General features: G+C 38.7%; 1 protein-coding gene across 1 annotated transcript in view; it reads right to left on the bottom strand.

Annotated features, from left to right (window-relative positions):
- UTP20 (UTP20 small subunit processome component) overlaps positions 1-20,239 on the bottom strand; it is an 85,989-nt gene that overhangs the window by 56,424 nt on the left and 9,326 nt on the right. The window contains exons 8-21 of the mRNA XM_031462948.2: positions 19,662-19,817; positions 18,969-19,115; positions 18,750-18,884; positions 17,498-17,575; positions 15,492-15,670; positions 10,764-10,916; positions 10,529-10,617; positions 8,874-8,979; positions 7,283-7,433; positions 6,552-6,614; positions 5,586-5,744; positions 4,381-4,457; positions 3,559-3,638; positions 3,086-3,329 (exon numbers count right to left, since the gene is read on the bottom strand). Of these exons, the coding sequence (XP_031318808.2) occupies positions 3,086-3,329; positions 3,559-3,638; positions 4,381-4,457; positions 5,586-5,744; positions 6,552-6,614; positions 7,283-7,433; positions 8,874-8,979; positions 10,529-10,617; positions 10,764-10,916; positions 15,492-15,670; positions 17,498-17,575; positions 18,750-18,884; positions 18,969-19,115; positions 19,662-19,817 (1,817 nt within the window). The remainder of the gene's footprint in view (positions 1-3,085; positions 3,330-3,558; positions 3,639-4,380; positions 4,458-5,585; positions 5,745-6,551; positions 6,615-7,282; positions 7,434-8,873; positions 8,980-10,528; positions 10,618-10,763; positions 10,917-15,491; positions 15,671-17,497; positions 17,576-18,749; positions 18,885-18,968; positions 19,116-19,661; positions 19,818-20,239) is intronic.

The following is a 20,239-nucleotide window of genomic DNA, read 5'->3' as shown; positions in this document are numbered from 1 at the left end:
TATTTAGAAGTACAAATTTATAGCAAAAAAAAAAAAAAAAAAAGCCCAAAATGTATTTCAAAGCCAGAATTAGAGGTGACATTTAGGTTTCCCATTAGTTTGAATCATCTATAAAAGTATTAGTTACAGGTAATCAATGCCAATTATCTTAAACTTTTTTTAAAAATTGTGTATTTTCAGTCTTTAAGTCTTAAACTCAGACCCTCACTTCCTGTTATAGGCTCCTCACTCCATCCCCACCCCCACAGCACCCTGTACTATTAGAGAAGGGTCTTTACCTGGGGCTAATGAGTAATTTCTTTCTTCCTTTAGGGAAAAACTTGGCAAATTAACACAATAGTAGAGTCATATCCTACTAACACTTTCAATACTAGCTTGCACACGTACAGCCTGTTGCAATTCACGAAATAACTGGTAAACGTTATTTTACATGATCTTCAAAACAAGGCAAGGAAGCTAAATATTACTGTTCTTGTTCTATAAATAAATTAAAGCCCAAAGAGTTACGTGGAAAAGAGAAAATCATTACTCTTCCACCACCGTATCTATTGACCTGTGTGCATCTTTTCGTTGTAACCTTTCCCAGAATGAATTATTCATGCAAACCTTTTTCCGTATGCTCGGGATCCTATCGCCTCTTATCTACTCAAAGACAAGGCTCTAGCAATGTTACCCCCTCTCTTGCATTACAAATATTCCCCTCCCATCTGGGTCACTCACACCAGCACTACGTACACACAGGCCGTGTAAATTAAATAGCAACCCCAACAACAGCTCCCTTTCTGCTTCCAGACTTCCTTCCACCTACGTCTACTTCTTTTTTCACAAGAACTAACCATACTTGCTGTTTCCATTTTTCTCTTCCATTTTCTTTTAAGCCCATTTTAATCAGACTTTCATCCCTACCAGGTTAACCAAAACAACTCTTGTTAAGGTCGCTTCCAAAGCCAACAGTCAGTTTTTATTCTTCATCTGACTGACGTCTCACACACATTTGATTCCAGATTACTCCCTCCCTGAATCACTTTCTTCAAGGGATACTAAGTGGTCTTGGTTCTTCTATCACTCTTCCCTGGCCTCCTTTGCTGGTACCTTATCTCCCAACCTCTAAAGACTGCTGTCAGTCCTTGAAAATCTTCTCTCTCTCCATTTACTCCGCCAGGTGTAATTTCATTCCCTATTTTAAAAAATTCATACAGTGATAAATCTCAAATTTATTATATTTAAACCAAAACTTTCCCTTGAACTTTAAACTCTACATTCAACTGTCTACATGAACTCTCTACTTAGATGTCTACTCCGGATCACAAACTTAACATGTCTGCAAAAATGAACTCTTGATCTTCCCCACAAACCTGCAAACTTCTGCATTTCTCCCAATCTCAGTAAATGGAAACTCTCTTCTTCCAGTTGCCCAGGTCAAAACCTTACAGGCATCCTTGATTCTGCCCCTTCATCCTTCCTGCACACCCCCTGCCCCACCCCACATCCGATCTGTCGGCACAGGATAATCTAGTTGCAATTCTTCAAAAATAGATCTTACTGAATTGAAATTCTTCAAAAAATGTCCAGGATTCAACTACCTCTCACCAGCAGCACTACTCTAATCTTTTTTTTTTCCATGTAATGTAATGAGATTTATTTCTGAAATGCAAAGATCACTCAACATATGAAAAATGATCAGTGTAATACACCATGTTAACAGAATGAAAAAACACGAGGAATAAAATTGTACGATTATCTCAACTAATGCAGAGAAATCATTTGCCAAGTCAAAACTGCTTTCTGTTAAATACCAGGAATAAACTAGTAGTAAAAGGAGATGTTCTCATCATGGTAAAGCTCATATATGAAAAGTCCACAGCTAACATTATACTCAATGGTGAAACACTAAAAATTTTCCCCCAACATAAAGAATCAGACAAGGATAATCACTTTCACCACTCCTATTCAATATAGTATTGAAAATTCTGGTCAAAATAATTAAGCATAAAAAGGCATAAAGGCATTCAAATTACAAAGGTAGAATTAAAATAATCTGTTTGCAGATAACATGTTCTTAAATGCAGAAAACACTAAATAGTCCACCACAAAGGCATGTTAAAACTAATAAACAATTTCAGCAAGTTTACAGCACTACTCTAATCTTGGTCAAGTCGCATCATTTCTTGCCCAGGTTTTCACAGTCTCCTCCTACCTTTCAACTCCCTAGTCCCTCTGCTCTCACCACTGCCATCCTACAGTCCATTTTCAACACAGCAGCCAGAAAAATCCTGAAGAAAAGTTAAGTCATGTCACCCTTCAATTTAAACCTTCCGATGGTTTTCTATCTCACAGACAGTAAAAACCAAAGTTCTTTAGTATCACACTTAAAGGCCCTACATAAATCTGGTCTCCTGTTAACTTCTTGCCCTCACCTCCAACTCCTTTCTTCCCGGATCACTCTGCTGTAGCCACAGAGATGTCCCTGCTACTCCATGAACAACCTGGCATGCTGTGGTTTGCAGCCTGCCTAACCCAACCCTACAGTATGAAACCGTATTGGAAAACATACTTTTTACTGATTGACTAGTGCTGTTCTATACACCACATTCCTTATTTTTAGGGCTTTAAAGCAATCTGACTCACTCAGCATATCTAGTCAAAATAAAACAGTGCTCCAGAAAGTTCTTGTTATTCTTTGAGAGCACTTTCCTCAGCATCATGGGAAACATTCAAGAATGGCTGGGGTTGAGTTACTGGAAAACACTCTTAAGCCCCAGGCAGGCAAGAAAACAAACAATAGGGCAAGAAATAACCCCCCTTTGTAGACTGATCTAACTCAATATGGTCTTTCTTACTTTGTAGCCTGGAATTTTTTATTAACATCAGCGTGGGCTGGTTAAATTTTGATTCATGAAAGATTAAGTGGTGAACAAAGCAAGTTTAGTTGTGATCTGATAGAGCCAGCACTTTAGAGATGTGCCAGTGGTGTGAAAAGATGACACATGGGAAGGAAGAATTCAGACAATTTGGGAATTTAATACCTTGCACCTTCTTGCCCTGACACCCTACCAGGGACATATTCCGAGGAGAGAACACTTACTTGATAAATCTCAAAAAAAGCGGGGAAAGTTCCCTGGACCGAGGCTCTACCCTTTCTGGGAATTTTGCCAGAGCTCGCCAGAGCAAAAATCGAAAATTGGTATGGTCCAGTCTTTCCTGAAGGTCGGTTTTCAACGAGAACTGCTCATGATAAAGGGCTCCAATGTCTCCTTCCTGAGTCTGCTCCCAGCTTCCATCTCCAATGGACGTCTCCTCATCTCTTGTGTCATTCTGCAGCTCTTTCTCTGAGCAAGAAAAGGTTATTATAACCACTAGAGAAACGCGAACGTCTGTCCTAAGTGTTTCTTCAAGTACGGGCATTCCTTTCCCCAGTAATACAAGGAAACAATAAACCGTATCCAAAGATTATCTCACTTCTGTTCCCCCACTTCATGTGTAATTAAGCAATAAAAATTAAATAAACAACCACTTTTCCCCCCAGCCCACCCATCCAACCCATATCCCCTTACATACCAGCATGTGTAGCTGCTTTTTCTAGATGTTCATAGTAGACTTTCCAAAATTGCTTATTTTCCATTTCATGTGCATAAGAACTAAGAGTAAAGATCAGAAAACAAAATACGTGGTATGGTCCTTATTTTGAGATATCTCATAGGAAAAAAAAAAGTGAAAGGATGAACTAAAATATTAATTAAGTTACCCCTGAATGTGAGGTTGTAAACAACCTTTGTACTTTTCTTGATTTTTCAAAATGCCCATACAACTAACAGTTAGGGTTTTGAAAGGCTACACTTAATGCTTCCAATCTGACAAAAGGCCAGAGTAGACCATCTGGACAAGTATCTGCAAAAGGACAGATTTCTACAAACGAGGCACAACATATGTATCTTTTATGTGACTATAAAGGTGATTGTTACAGCTAAAGGATTTTGGATAGCAGACAGCAAGAGTTTTAAAAAGTCCTTATTTATAAATTAAAGTTTGGCTCAATTACTCAATATATATAAATAAGGTTATGCAATTATACAATACCTGTTACTGCAAAAGAAGTTTCAATAATACAGACATATAATTTAAAGTAAGAAAAAGAGAAAGTCCTCCGAAGTTATTTCAATGTACAAAGAAACATACACAAAACAATTAAATTGTTGAAACCTGGCATCAGATACAATAATTAGTATTTATTTTTTTGTCACCTTCTCCCACAAAGGCTTTAAGGCAGCTATAAATACTACACCCATCCACTCATTTAAATCTCCCCATGCATACAACACTGGCCCATCATTCTGTAGTGGTGAGAGCATTAACAGCTTTATCCGTCTCACCCACGCTCACCTTATGAGCTCAATAACAGGATCCCAGAGAGCACTGAAGTTAACATACAGCATGCCTAACAAATAACGAAGTGGCACCTGCAATCACAGAAGACTAGATTAGTAAATGGGCAATGAACGATGGATCAGCACTGAAACGCAGATATCCTGGCTGGGACAACCTGAGGTCGGGAAAAAGCTAGCGCTGTAAGAAAAAAGCTATAGGTACCAAACCAAAATTCAGTTACAGTAATTCTCCTCCTCTCCCCCAAATGTCACCTGCTATTTAACAGAGGTGAACTACTAGAGCAAACACAGTATTCAAATTCACTCAAAGGATATATTCAAATAAACAGATGTGACCCATGACTAAATTCCCTCCTAACAAACACCGCCATCACTGACAAGACAAAGCGTGAACAGTAATCAGTGAAGCGCAGGTGCCAAAGAGCCCATCAAAGGACTCTGTGAATGGCAGCCAGCCTTTACCAGCAGATGACTGAGTTCTCAAACCTACGTGCTAAAAGAGTTCATTCAGCGGGGAGGGAAACAGTTCAGTGGTAGAGCACATGCTTAGCATGCACAAGGTCCTGGGTTCTATCCCCAGTACCTTCATAAAAATAAATTAAAAAACAAAAAACAAAAAACCAGTTCAGGGGGTCTGAAGTTTTCTCAGTCGCCTTTGGAATGACAGCCATTGTTACTGCACCAACGTGTGCCAGGGAAGCATCATGTAAAGTGGCAGTTCTGTTAGTGTTTGGGGGTGGGGTGTTGTATCTACGTTAGCAGCAGACCCCTTTTCCCAAATGAAACATAACACAGGACATTAACATATAAAATAGGTTAAGAATAGAACTGCTCTGATTAAAGGGGAATGTCTCCACTCGGCCTTCTTCCCAAAGGGATCATGACGTATCTTCAAGGGTCATGGACAGAAAATCTCGGTCACGAAAGGTAGAGGGCTGACGTCCCACGGCAGTGAACAGATCTGGAGAAGAGTGTCAGGCTGGCAACCTGATGTGGCTCCTCGTGTTGCCACTTCCTACCTGCCCTCACGTACCACACATACACACTCAGGAGAAGGGAGGAGAGCAAGTCACTTTGGCTGTTGAAAAGGCTGGCAAGCACTGAACAGAACTGGAGATTTATCTAGTTTTAAATTGCAAGGTAAATAGACCTTAAAGTATAAATTAAGTTAAAAAAAAAAAAAAGGACATTGTTTTATACCTCCTGTAATGGCCCATCGGGCACTGCAGTCTGCACCACATCATGTCTGAGTTTTCTCAGATAAAGAAGCTTCTCTCTGTAATCGTTCACAGTTGCTGGGACAAGTTCTGCCTGGCGTAATATAGCAAAGACAGACTGACGCTCTGAGAGCTCGTCATCCTGAACAACCAGGAGAAACCAGGAGGCAGGTCAGTATTTTGATTTTCCAAAAAGAACATTAAATGTGGACAAAAGTCTAAATATGAAAAACTGACATATGTTAATGTTTTAAATTAAATAAACAACACCTTTTTTGATTAAATGATTCAGTTTTTCTTACACCATTTACTTTCCGGGTAAATAACTTAGGTTTTGTGCTTCTCGCATAGAAATGACAAGCAAAAAGCAGGACAATAATTCTCAAAACAACTCAAACTGGTTGGCAACATTTGTTGAAATAAAGAAAATGTATATGTATTTTCACCATACGATTCTACTTCTAGTAGATGTAATTTCTATTTCTGGAAGCAGTAATTTGCATTACCAAAATGTTTATCTGCACAAAGATATCTGTGTAAGGATGTTCATGGCAGTATTATTGGAAACGCTGAAAAACTTCAAACAACCCACCTAAACACCTATCAAGAGGGAGTTGTTAAAACACGCTATTTTAAACTGTGGCACACTACTCAGACTTCCGAAGAATGAGGCAGGACTGTAGGTACTGATATGGAAAACGTGCAGGATACCACTTGTTTAAATTATGTGTCTGTGTACAGAAAGTCTGAGAGGGTCGTCACCAACTGGGTTTTCAGTGGTGGCCTTGTTGGGGGGTGGGGGGGTGGGAAGAAAAATTATAAGAAAAATTCTTCAATTTTTATAATAGATATTTAAATAGTATTTGAATTTCCTGCAAAATTATCATTTTGGAATAAATGTATCAAATTACATTTTTAAAAAGTTATTCAAGTCGAACAGTTAAAATACCTCCATTAATTCTGGAAGTCGAACTTCAAAGTGGTTTAGGATCCTTATTGTCAAAAGGCGAATCTAAAGAAATTAAAAGGCATGTTTCAAACCCCAAAGTTTAAACATAAGAAAAAAATGAGTAACAGTCAGCAAGATCTAAGTTTCACAGAATTATGAAAAATATACCACTTGTCATAGAACTATGAAAATGAATAACACATTCTTTTTCTATCCTTTATTTCATATTCAACACCAACCAACACCTGATTGAAATGGTACCTGGAATAATTAATGACCAGACTAGACTGAGAAGATAAGGTTGCTCATAAAACTATGCTGCTTCTTTGAACTGTGACACTATAAATAAAGTGCAAAGATTCTTATTAAGCTTACAAATTCCACTGAAATTGGTCATTTTTATTTCTAAATAACATAGTCAGGTATTTTTATACACCTGGATGAGCAGCAGAATCACCTAGAGGGCTTTGAAAAATCATGCAGACTTTTCACCTCCACCCTAGGCCTCCTGAATCAGAATTTTGGGGTGTGGGGATCCAGAATTTATCCCTTTAGTAAGCTCCCCAATTAATTCTGCTGCAATCAGTCCGTAGGTCAGTGTTTAGGAATCACTGCTTTAAACAGAAATCACCCCACACTGCATTTTCTGATTAAGGAGCTCTGACAACCACTGGCAATACATATGGAAACAAAAGGTGAGAGACAGAGGACATGTCACAAAACCGGAGTACCTTGGATATGCCAGTTGAAATGTTTGCTTGTAACTTGGGAAACAATTCCATTAAAGCTTCCTCCGAAAGTGGCCCTTTGCAGCCACATAAGGACAATCTCTGATAATAGAGATCAGCCAACAGCAACACAGAGGGCTCCAAAGGAAACATTCTGCAACGAGAGATTTACTAGATCCAAACTGCACCCAGCACCCCAGAGAATTCAGGAGATAACAGAAACCACAGAAAATGATCACTGATGAAGGAAATGTAAAAGGGAACAGGTAAAAGTTTGACATGGACATCTAGCATCACTTTAGATGAAGAATCTGAGGCCCGGCAACAGTGAGTGACCCGATCAAGGACAGACACAGTCCTCTGGAGGCAGAGGCAGGATTATAATATGGTATCCTGACTAATATCCAACGCTATCTTCTCAATCCACCTACTTGTAAATGACAAATGACATGTGGGGGAATGTGGGTTTCGCCCGTGCCTGGCACTGTGCTAGGAGGGAAGCAGTAGGGAGCAGGGGTCCGGCACGGAGGCCCTGGGTAGGGCAGTCCAGGTTTGAAGCCAGCCCCGCAGCAGCAGCATCAGTGTAACCCCGTGCAAGCCACTTAACCTTTGTGTGCCTTCCTCCTTCAACAGATATTTACTGAGTGTCTATCACATGCCAGTGACTTTTCTAGATCCTGGAAAAAGCAGTGCCCTGGATCACAGATATTCCTGTGGCTTACTCCTTCACTGCTCCTGGGTTTCTGCTCAAATGTCTCCTTCTTGGTGAGGCCTTCCCTAGTTACAACAGCTCTTGTCCCCAACCTCTGGACTCTCCCGATCCCCTGACTCTGCTTTAATAAGTTTTCCTACCATCTAACATGCTATTTATTTTCTTATTTATTTGGCTTAGTGTCTCTTCTTTCTAGTGTGTTAGCTCCATGAAGGCAGGGATTTTTGTCTGTTTCATTCACTATCCTTCCCCGTGCCTAGAAGAGGGCCTGGTACATGAGAAAAACAAATGAATATTTATTGAATGAAGCCAATGAATAAATCTGCTTTTAAAAGCATGGAAATAAAATGGACTACAGAAACAGAAGCAGACTCTGGTTTTCAAAAGGCCGGATCTTTAGAAAAGGTGCGTAGCCAAGCAGTGAATGAATGGCTCCCGGTAAGAGCGCTGTCCTGCAACCCAAATCAGGAGCTGGCTAAAATAAACTTGAAAAACCAAAAACTGGACTGTTTTGGTATGCAGTAAAAGGACTACAGGAAAGTGTTCTGAAGTGCTGTGTTAAGCTGAGAAAGATTATGGAAGTAGTAGAAATGGATATGTTGGAACCACCATGTGGTGTCTTGGTTGGGGGTGACCAGCATCATATACCCCGTTTATTCTGCAGCCCTAATTTACACAACCAGTAAAATACTCCTTTACAAAGATGAATCTGTATTTAAAGACTGTATCCAAAAACGCTTATTTTTAATTGCAGGATTTAAATCACTAATAAATTTCCTATGTGAATACAGCTAAGGTAAGAAATAGATCTAAGATTGCACACAGAAAGAAGCCTTTATATTTTACTCCCTAATATGCTGAATGAAAGATATGATTACTCACGATACTAAATTCTTCACACGTTCCACAGGAACCAAATGAAGAAGTTCAGAAGATTCTTCCAAACTTAGCAGAGTATTTATAGCTTGACAAAGAACAAATAAGCTTCCTAAAGGCAGAAAAACAGGAGAATCCACATTATTTCTTTGACAAAATAACTATCAGACAGCTCATTAATCTACCACTTGCTATTTACACAAGAGTTCTTAAATTAGAGTGAATATGTGCCTTCTAAAGGATTATCCATCAAGTGTCAGAATATAACAGAAAGGAACTGAAAAGAGGTTCTGAACCTTATATTTTAACTCTCTTAAGAAAAGAATACATTCAGAATCAAAGAACAAAAATGTATGTTCCCATAACTGAGATAAGGAGTAAGTTCAATGGTTCCGACTAGCCTTATCACACACAATTAGAACTTTTGAAGAAAGGAGACCTAGACTTTCCAAAAGCTTATCATCTTTGTATAAAACTCTTGTTCACTTTATGACTCCAACTTTTAAGAAGTTACATATCCAATGATACTACCAGTAATCCACTCAATTTATATTAATTAATCAATCATTTAATCTTAGACCAGAGGTTGGCAAACTATGGCCCAACGAGTCAGATCTTGCAGGTAGATTATTTTTATATGGCTGGCAAGCTAAGAATGCTTTTCACAATTTTAAAAGGTTGTTTAAAATAACCAACAAACAAAAAGAAGATGCCACAAAGACTGAATGCAGCTCATAAAACCTAAAATATTTACTCTCTGGTCTTTTACATAAAAATTTTGCCAACCCCTGCTCTAGACTTTAGAACAGGGCTGTCCAATAGAACATTCTGCAATGGTAGAAACGTTCTATACTCGGGCCAATATGTAGATACAATCCAAAATGGTAGCCACTAGCCATGTGTGGCTACTGAGCACATGACATGAGGTGAGTCTACTTTATTCTCTAATAGGTCTGCTTAGTATCTAACACAGAACCTAGCACACTAATATTCAAAGGAAGGAATGACTACTATACACGTGTTAGGAAAAAAGTACTGAGCTAGAATAAAACACAATATTTACTTGTAAACTGCTGTTCTCAGCTAGTGGGGGGGAGATGTACAAGAACACAACAGGAAATAGCGTTTGGGGCAGGGCAGCCTAATTTGGCTGAGTCGCAAAGACCTCCCTAGAGGTACTGCACTTGAGCTGAGTTTTGAAAGTTAAGTAAAAGTTCACTAAACAATGAAAGACCTAGAAAGAACTCTAGGCAGAAGGAGCACACATGCAAGGGCAGACAGAGGTCTGTAAAAGAAAGTGTCTTGCTCAGAGTAAGCGACTGCCTGGAGCACGAGGTGTATACAGGACAGACAGTGTGGAAGATGGGGAACAAGACACAAGCTGGGGCTCAAAGCTGAAGGTCTGACTTCTTGGACCACGGCAACCTTCTGCAACTTCACCTTCGGTCTCAGCTAATGTTCAAGCCGCCCTGACCCGGTCACCATATTACAAGGTACAAGTGCAACGCCTCCACCTCAGCCTCTTTTTTTCCCTATTTACCATACGAGGGGGTTCTGCCAGAACACAATGTTAGTACTATTCTCTGGTACCCACATGTTTACAGATACTCTGGGTGTGCCAGAAAAGAAAGACAAGAGAACAAATGGTGATTGTAACTGACCTTTTCCAAAGCTCCCTCTGTCAACAGTCCTGAAGAGTGACTCGATGAAGCACGTGACTAGTGGTATCACCTTCTCTTTCTCCAGGGGTCTGGCCAAGAAGTGGGGAGAAAAAGAGAAATGCTCAGACTAGCATTCAATGGCCTTTTCATAAAACAGCAAAAAAAAATGGCTAATAAATGTTTTCATCAGCATGCTAAAACACCTTTCAAAATTAAACACAGTTGATTTTCTCACCTAATATGAGGTAACACAACAAGGGCTGCCCAAGAACGTGAAAGATAAGTAGTATCTTTATCTGGAAGTAACTGAATTATAGATAAAAGATGATCCAATACTGAGATCTGTTCCTTGCCTCCCTTGGATCTGGTCTTCTGCCTTACACAGGATCTAAAGGAAGAAAAGATAGACAAATGTTTAAAATAAGAGAGAATGTAATTGCTCTTGCCCTCTGAAATTTGAAATAAAATTGGTTCCTTTCCATGCATGGAGTATTAGCAGGGAAGAGGGAACCGGTGGTGATGGTGGAAAATAACTAAACTCGAGTAATTTACTGATTTTCAGCAACAGGCTTTTTCAACCCCATTAGTTCTACTTTCTTCTATTTTCTATTTCAATTTACTTCATAAGATCAAGCAAGTTTCTTCTGGTTTTAGGTACTTCTGAATTTTGGGCTGATGGACACGTTTTTAAGAACTGGAGAGGTAATTTATTGGAATGAACTGACTTCCTCCACCCCCACCTCTCTTTTTTGACATGAATTTTACTGCTTCACAAATGTAGAATGATGTTGCAAAGAAATCATGGGGAATTTGACAAATGCCACTAACATGATTATGATTTATAAGTAACTTTCTCTGCTGCTTTAATCTGATAAGTGGTTACTCAACGGTATTTTCTGACACGACATTCAGTTTTAGGTGTCTGTTACTTTAGCACACTCATTTGCCTCTTTTTATTTCTGCCAATGTCAACTATGCCTCATCTATTTAAAAGACAGAAATCTAACTGAAAGAAAAGTCATAGAAACAATAAGTAAAATGATTTGTTTTTATAATTTATCCTCCATATTAGGTTTGGTTAAACTCATCATGGAATAAAAGTAGAATACTACAGGATATTCCTGTATCCTTTTTATCATTAAAATTAATCAGAAAGTTGAATTCTCTTTTGTTTTTAACTTATCAGGATAATAAATGTTCAGAAATTCCAATCAGTAACTAAGTTAATTTCACTGACAATTTCTAAAAGTCACCATGCCTTGATATACAGTCTTCCTAGGAGTAACCATGACTCAGTAATCTGCAAAAATCTTACAACTAAAGTATTGAGATGCTTTAAAAAGGTATAGAGTCATTAGTTGCCATGTCATTTCCCTGCTTCATCACACCCGCCAATGAGCTCCTCCAATAAAATCCACATTCTAGACGGCCTCACCCTGGATGGTGACCCTCACCTGCTTCTCCCACTTCCTCTCACTCCACTCTCCTCCCTGCTCAGTGCTCTTTGCCCGCACAGGCTTTCCTTCTATTCTGCAAACTATCCTCGAGCCTTTGCAATAACGCTCCCCTCTGCCTGCAAAGCCTTCCCCCAGCCTTTCCTTGCAAGGTTGGATCCTTCGATCATAATAACTGAACAAAGGTTCCCCGTCTGGAGGGGAGTAGTGCTGCCTCTCCGTCCATTCCCTCAACACCCTGTTTTGTTTCTCTTTTTATCACTACCTAAAATTATCTTGTTTATTTATTCATCTGCCTCACATGCCTTCCCATGTCATCGCCCCAAAAGAAGGAACTTTTTTCTTTTCCATTGTTATATCCCAGCGCCTAGAACAGGCCTGACTAAACAAGTATCTGTTAAATGACAGAATAAATTTATCTTCTGAAGAGTCTCTTCACATCTATTATCCCTTTATATTCTCACAACAAATCTGTGAGATGAGTGGATGGAGTGTGACCAAGAATATTCAGACAAAGCTGACCACTCACGTACTACCCTATCTCTGTGGGGGTGACAGAAAGATGTCTTTTCTCAGAGAAAGAAACACAGAACCTGTGGCACTTGCCTTAAGTTAATACATCTATATTTACTTATTTATTCTTATCACGTCACATTCCAAGGAGGATTTGAGGTGGTTGAGATGGCTGTGTGAGGAGTGACCAGCAGCCTCAGGCAGGTCCTGGGCTTTACCTCACTCCCATTGCCCAGAACCCAGAGTTCTGGCCACTTGCAAGGAATCTGCCCATTGGAGATCGGCTTGGCGTTACAAAGTCAAAAGAGAAGTTCCACGGGAATAATTCTACAGGTGTTACTCATTACCCACGCCTCAGGAATCAGAGCTTAGCAGAGTGAAAAACCAACAAGACTCTTTTAGTATGTCCTGACAGAGAAGATACTTTCGAGGTCGGCAGAAGGGTGGCCTGTGAAGATGAGTTCCTCCAGGACCTCATGGTGATCGCACTCAAAAACCGACTCTGCTATGTGACTATGGAGACAAGGACACCCACCCGGGGGATGCTGTGATGCCTCAAGCTGAGTACTCAGCACAAACTCAAGGCATGCAGCAGCAGGTCTGACTCATCCAATGGAAATCAGAAAACGATTTATTCCTATGTACGTATTCCTATCTGTAAACATGTATGAATGATAAAGAAACTAGTCTCCTGATTTATTATTTCTAGAAGCATGCTCATTCAACTATTTGAAAAATGGTAAGCAAAATCCTCTCAAATATTTATATAAACTGTGTTTTCAACTTTTAAAAAGTACGTATGGTTTTTAATGAGATTAAGAAAGTAATCCATGGCCCTTCTAACAACTCAAACAATGCAAAGGTATATACTTTAAAAGCTAATAGTCACTTCTTCCTTCCCCTCACCTTCCTCCTGACATAAACAAAGTTGGTAGTTTTGTGTATCCTTAGGCAGATGTCAATTCCCCCCAAATCGACCCTGATTTAATGCAATTCCAAACAAAATCCCAGCAAGGTGTTTTTGGTAGACATAGACAAGTTTCTTCTAAAACTTACGGAGAAAGTCAAAGAGCCAGGAATAGATAAAACAATTTGGAAAAAGAATACAGTGGAAGGATTTTTTTTTCAAGATTTCAAGACTTATTTTATGCTCTAGTAATAAGACATTGTAGTGTTATAGAAGGGTGGACACACGATCAATGGAACAGAAGAGTCTAGAAGTAGACCCACACAGCTATGCCCAACTGATTTCTGACAAAGCTGCAAAAGCAGTCCAGTGAGGAAGAACAGCCTTTTTAAAAAATGTTGCCAGAGCAGTGGACATTCATAGGCAGGCTTACACTTCACACTTTACATAAAAATTAACTCAAAATGGATCACATAAATGTAAAACATAAAATTACGAACCTTAAATTTGGAGAAAATATTTGAAACCTATAGCTAGGCAAAAAGTTCTTAGACTTGACATCAAAAGTATTATCCATAAAAGGAAAAGGTGATAAACTGGACCTCAACAAGATTTAAAACTTTGATCTGTGACAAATCTTAAGTGAAGAAAGACAAGCTATAGATAGGGAGGAAAACATCTGTAAACCATATATCAGACAAAAGGACTTGTATTAGAATATATAAAGCAGATTTGAAACTCAACAGTAAAGAAATAAACAATCAAGTTAGAAAATGGGTCAAGGAAATGAACAGATATTTCACTAAAGAAGATATGCAGATGGCAAATAAGGACATGAAAAGATATTCAGCATCATTAGCCATTAGGGAAATGCAAATTAAAACCACAATGAGATATCACTGCATCTTATCAAACTGGCAAAAACAAAAAACAATGATAATATCAAATGCTGGTGAGGATGCAGAGAAACTGGATCACTCATACTGCTGGTGGGACCGTAAAATGGCACAACCTCTCTGGAAAACCATTTGGTGGTTTCTTATAAAACTGAACATGCACTTACCATATAACCCAACAAGTTCCCTTTTGGGCATTTATCTCAGAGAAATGGAAAGCTATGTACATGAATGTCTGTAGCAGCTTTATTCGTAATAGCCCAAAACTAGGAATGACCCAAATGTCTTTCAACAAGTGAATGATTAAACAAACAGCTACATCCCTTACCATGGAATACTACTCAGTAACAGCACACAGAAAGGCATTCAAAATAAAAAGGAATGGATTACTGATACCCACAACAACTTAGATGGGTCTCATGGGAATTATGTTGAGTGAAAAAGCCAATTTCAAAAGGTATACCATATAATTTCATTTAGATAGTATTTTTGAAATGATAAAATAATAAAAATAGAGAATAAGATTAGTGGTTGCCAAGAGTAAGGGATGGAGTGGGATGGGCTTGGGGAATGTGGCTATTAAAAGGTAGCATGAGAGATCCTTACAGTGATGGAACCACTGTATCCTGACTCGGGTGGTGATTATGAATAGACATGAGGTAAAACTGCACAGAACTACATATCCATATACATACACACACAGAGACGAGTGATATAAAACATGCAAATCTGAACAAGGCTGGTGGATTGTACCAATGTCACTTTTCCAGCTGGGATATTGCAGTAAATTTAACATAAGATGTTGCCACTAAGGGAAACTAAGAGGGGTGTATGGAAACTCTCTGGACTATTTCTTGGTGAATGTACAATTGTTTTAAAATAAAAAGTTAAAAAAATTAATAGTGACCTCTTTCTTTCACTTCCCACCCTCCTGATGTTAACCACATTAACTTGTTTTTATGTCCTTCCCTACGTGTTCCTGTGTTTTTGTATATACTTTTGGTTTTAACTTTGCAAAATGGGATCACATTACACGTACTCTTCTTCAGATTTGCTTTTTTCACATAACAATGTATCATGGACATCTTTCCAGTTAATATTTCTAGATCTTCAGTTTTTACAGTATTCTGAATACATTATTTCTAAATGGGAAATCCTACCGAGAACACAGGGCACACAGACTGAGAACGTACCCCACCGTGTGTCGTGAGAAAAGCAGAGGATACTTCTCAATCGCCATGCAGCCAGCAGTGGGAGGTGCTGCTTTGTTCAGAATGAGCTTGGCCAAAATGGCCAGAGCTCCATCTTCGACCGCAGCGTCATCTATCAGGAAGCAATCCTCAATATACAGGAGAAAGCTGGGTAGAAAAAGCTAAAAATAAGAAAGAAAACCACTTTTGTAACAGATACAACTTTCAGAACACCTAATAAAGAGAAGATTCTAACTCTTCCACAGAGAGAAGAAGAGATCACAAAGGATCAGGAACAGTAACAGCATCAGCCCTCCTCACAGAACAATGGAAGCCAGGAGACAAGGGAGCAATGCCTGAAACACTGAGCGAAACGACAGAATCTAGACTGCTGGGGGAACAGGGTATAGCTCAAGCACTAGAGAATATGCTGAGCAGGCACCAGGTCCTGGGTTCAATCCCCAGCACCTCCTCTAAATAAATAAACCTAATTAACACCCTCCCCACCAATCTATACATATATAGAATGCTATTCCCAGCGTACTAGTGAGACAGTGTGAGGAGAGAATAAAGACACTTACAGATGTACTGAATCTCAAAATTCTACTTCCATTCATCCTTTCTCAGGAACCCCTAAAGAATGTGTTCCATCAAAACAAGAAAGTAAACTACAATAAGAGAAACAGACAGGACCCAAGATAACAGGAGAAAGGCAAGTCTTAGTATGACATCCATGCAGGGGGCTCAGAAAGCAACCTGTTCAGACTTGAACTGCTCCAGAAGCAATGCCTCCAAAAAAGAAAAAGGAAAAAAAAAAAGAAAAAAAAGAAAAGAAAAAAAGGAAAAAAAGGAAAAAAAAGAAGAAAAAAAACCAGCTGCTGAATAATCTGAAAATGCGTGAAATGCTTTCTGCGATGCTATTGGAAGACAGATTCACTGCCCAACTCTTCAAAGAAAACAACTTTCACTTTTTAAAGAATGAAAAAATTAGTAACTTCAGGAAAAATTAAAGGGTATACAAAAAAGGAAGTGTAATTATAAAACACTCAAATTTGTGATGTGATTTGATTGAGAAGATGAGATGAGAATCCATCTGCTGTACGAGGAAGTTTACGCATGAGGACCAAACTAATGTGCCAAGGGAAAGCAGTACATTCAGATGATTTAAAAATATAAATACCAGAAAAAAATAGCTAAAAATCCTTAGACATGCTTGTTTCTGTTGAGGAAGATGGGAGTGAGGCTCAAGTGACTGCCTTTTAGCCCTGTTTGACTTTTTTAAACTACATATGTAGAGTACTTTGATAAAAATAAGTTTTTTAGAAAAAGGACAAAAGGAACAGAGGAGAAGGAAAGGATGCAGTTCCTAAGAAAACCGGGGAGAGATAAAAGGTCCTCGCTGGGCAGGAAGGAACAAGGCTAGGGCACATACAAAGAAGTTTTATTGAGATGAATGAAAACATGTATTATTAAACACTGAAGGGAAAAATGAGAGAACAGATAGATTTCCATGAAGTATATTACAGGATCCCGGTTATAAAGAGTGGCAAATGTATGATGGCAGTGAGGGGAAAATAAACTCAGGATTTGATGAGAAAGATTTCTATTTCACTCTACTGGGTATCTCTTTTGCAGCAAGGAAATGAATTCATAGCCTTCCTCCAATGCAAAGTGTTTCGGAAACTATTTTCTAAGCTTCGAATTCACACAGAAGTTCCTTAAACTGTTTTTTTCAAATTAATCACATGGTTCTATAACTTCCTAGAAGATTATTAAAATAAACAAATTGATTACCTAATATGATTTAAAATGCTTTAGCTATGGAATAAAGTTTCACTTGTGACCAAAAACTGGAATTTAACTGCTTAAAACAAAAATATGGACTAAGACATCAAATACTTATTCTCCTCCTCTCAAAAAACAAACACAAATGACAGGATTTTTAATTATTTTATCGTGACAGATTCAAAATAAAACAAAACATGTCCAAGACTTAATACCTCACTCACCTGCTCAAACTGCTTCATAGCAAACATGACTTCCGAAAAATCCAAAATTAAATGTCTTTCAAATCTGCTCTCAAAAATCTGTGGACCAGAGGTAAAGAATATTAGTCTAAATACAAAGAAGATACTTTCCCATTCTTGAAAATAAAAACATCCAAAACCTTTGAGGTCCTCCAACTTGCAAGCCAGAAGCAGTGTGATGCCTGGTACAAGTTAATACAGTCATGGGAGGCAGAAACAGCTGGGTTGCTGAATTTGCCACTGTGCAGAGGGACACACCCAGGTGAGACGCAGGAACCGGGCCCAGCTCCTCTGGAAAGAAGCTCGAATAAAGGAACGGTGGGCATGCTTCAAGCAGGATGCTGTCCAAGTGCTCGGCCTTTGCCAAAGGGACTTACAGAATCGAAGGGCACTGTTTCTTGTGATTATGTGGGGCTCTGCCTAAGCACTGCTCAATTTTTTCCCAGCTACAGAGAATCACGAAAGGCCAAACAGCTCGATGTTATACCTTTTTCTATACTGAGGCTGCACTACACGAAGCTAGAAGAACCGAACCAACCTATTTTCAATCCCACTTCCTTCCCATTCATCTTCTAAATTCACTAAAATGCAAATCTCATTAAGTCATTTCTCTGCTTAACATTTTTCCAGGGTCCTCCACTACTTGCCGGACAAAATCCAACCTAATCTTTCAAAGCCAGGCAGAGCCTTGCTGACAGACCTCACACTTCATGTGTCAGAAGTGGCACAGATCTTTGAACACAACTTTTCTGTTCCTTCTCCTAGAGTTTTTAACCCCTTCTCTGACAGGCAGACTGCTACTGAACCTTCAAGGACTATCCCAAATGTAAGTCCTTTAGAAAGCATTCTCTGTTCCTCAGCTCCAGACAGAATTAATTGTATGTTTCAATGTGACATCGAGAGATTAGTTCAACAGATTTTAACTACACACTGCCAGGGCCCCACTTCCATAACAATAAAAAAAATCACAGGCACCACAGCGTCCACCCTGCCATATCTAGTCCATGCCCAGCACCTGGTAAGTTATACATGTTGGGTGAATATTTGGTGAACAGATTTTGCTTTTATCATGTTTTGTTTTAATTCCATTACAGAATGCAACTCACATCTCCTTAACAAGATTATAAATTCCTGGAAGGCAGAGCCTTTGCCACGCTTCATTTGTATTCCCCAGAAGGCTTATTCAATGCTAAGCATGTTAATTACTCTATTAATATCTGTTGAAGTAAATTACTTTTTCTATGGTTTCTTTGATGAGGGTCTCTGGTAAGGAAACGTTTTCACCTAGGATCAAAGCAGAAATTACATCCAAGAGGGTCTCCCGGCAAGATGTGGAGAGATGCGCTATTTGTAATGTTTGAGACAATACCTGTAAAATAAAAGAAAAAACAATGCACACTTAGTAATCAGCTTCTAATGCACAGGCTCTAAGCAAATTAAATTGGGACCTCACCTTACAAACATCAATAGGTTTGGTTATCTTTGATCCATTTCCATGTTTTACAAGTATCAGATATGTTTCTAACAACCTTTTAATCTGTTCAGAACTTTCACCACAGTTAGTTTTGGTTACTTTTTTATGTAGATCCAGAATCGAGTCCTGCAAACAAAGAATTTAACACAGAGAATAACTACCAAATATCAAACTCATCTGTTAATCCAATCACGAAAATATTGTGAAGCAGTTCAGATTTTCACATTCTTTTGTTCTGAAAGAAAAAGACACATTTACCAGGAGTCACTAGTGTTAACAGCTAACATTTCTGATTGCACTGTTCTAAGTTCTTTACAAGTATTTCCTCACAGGTAGGGGATGCTATTGCTCCCATTTGCCAGATGAAAAGACTGAGGACTAGACTTAACTTTCCCAAGTCACACTAGTGGTAAGAAACAAAGCCAAGATTCAAACAGAGGCCGTCTGGCTCCAAAGCCTGTGCTTTTAACCACTATGTTCTACTGCATCTCAAGATAGCAAATGAAATAAAAATAGTACAGTGGGTAAGGGGAAGGAAAATCCTAGTAAGTGTGTCAAAGTATAATGACAACAACTATAAAACACAATCCCCAGGAGTGATCTGCTAAACTAAGAGCAACAACAATCAACTCATGGACTCCTTATTACAAATTCTTAAAAATTAGAACTTACTTGCAAACATTCAAAAAATATACCAAAATGTTCCTTGCAGATGTAGATTGCAGTGGATTTGACCATATTTTTAAGTGTTCCTCCAACTAAAATCCATGGAAGTTGAGCTTCTGTTTCAGTAACTGGTCCTAACTTTTGCAAAATTAGCTTCACTGCCTGTGGGAATCCAAGATTCATGAAAATGAACATGTACACTCTCATTTTTAAGTATTATATTGTTATTTTCCACTTGATTATTCCCCACTCTGATTAAGCTACCTTAAAATCTGACCTGGGATAATCAATGATATGGCAGCTCTGATGGTTAACTATGTGTCCCAAAAGAATTTCCACACTAGAATAGGGAATTTTATCACAAAGCTGCCCAACCCCCATCACCCTCTCTCATTCATCAATTTATATTACCTTCAAGCATCCAAGATGAAGAAGTGAGCAGTGATTTTTCTAAGTGAAAAATACCTAAGGACCCATGGCCTACATTAGGTAAGCATTGTTTTTAAAGCCCTAATGCTCTCCATTTAGTGTTTTCTATTTATTCCAAGTAATTCTCTCTCCACATTATTTGTGTAAATCTTATC

Source organism: Camelus dromedarius, chromosome 11 (assembly GCF_036321535.1).
Source record: "Camelus dromedarius isolate mCamDro1 chromosome 11, mCamDro1.pat, whole genome shotgun sequence".
NCBI lineage: Eukaryota > Metazoa > Chordata > Mammalia > Artiodactyla > Camelidae > Camelus > Camelus dromedarius.
This window is presented reverse-complemented; position numbering and strand designations above follow the sequence as displayed.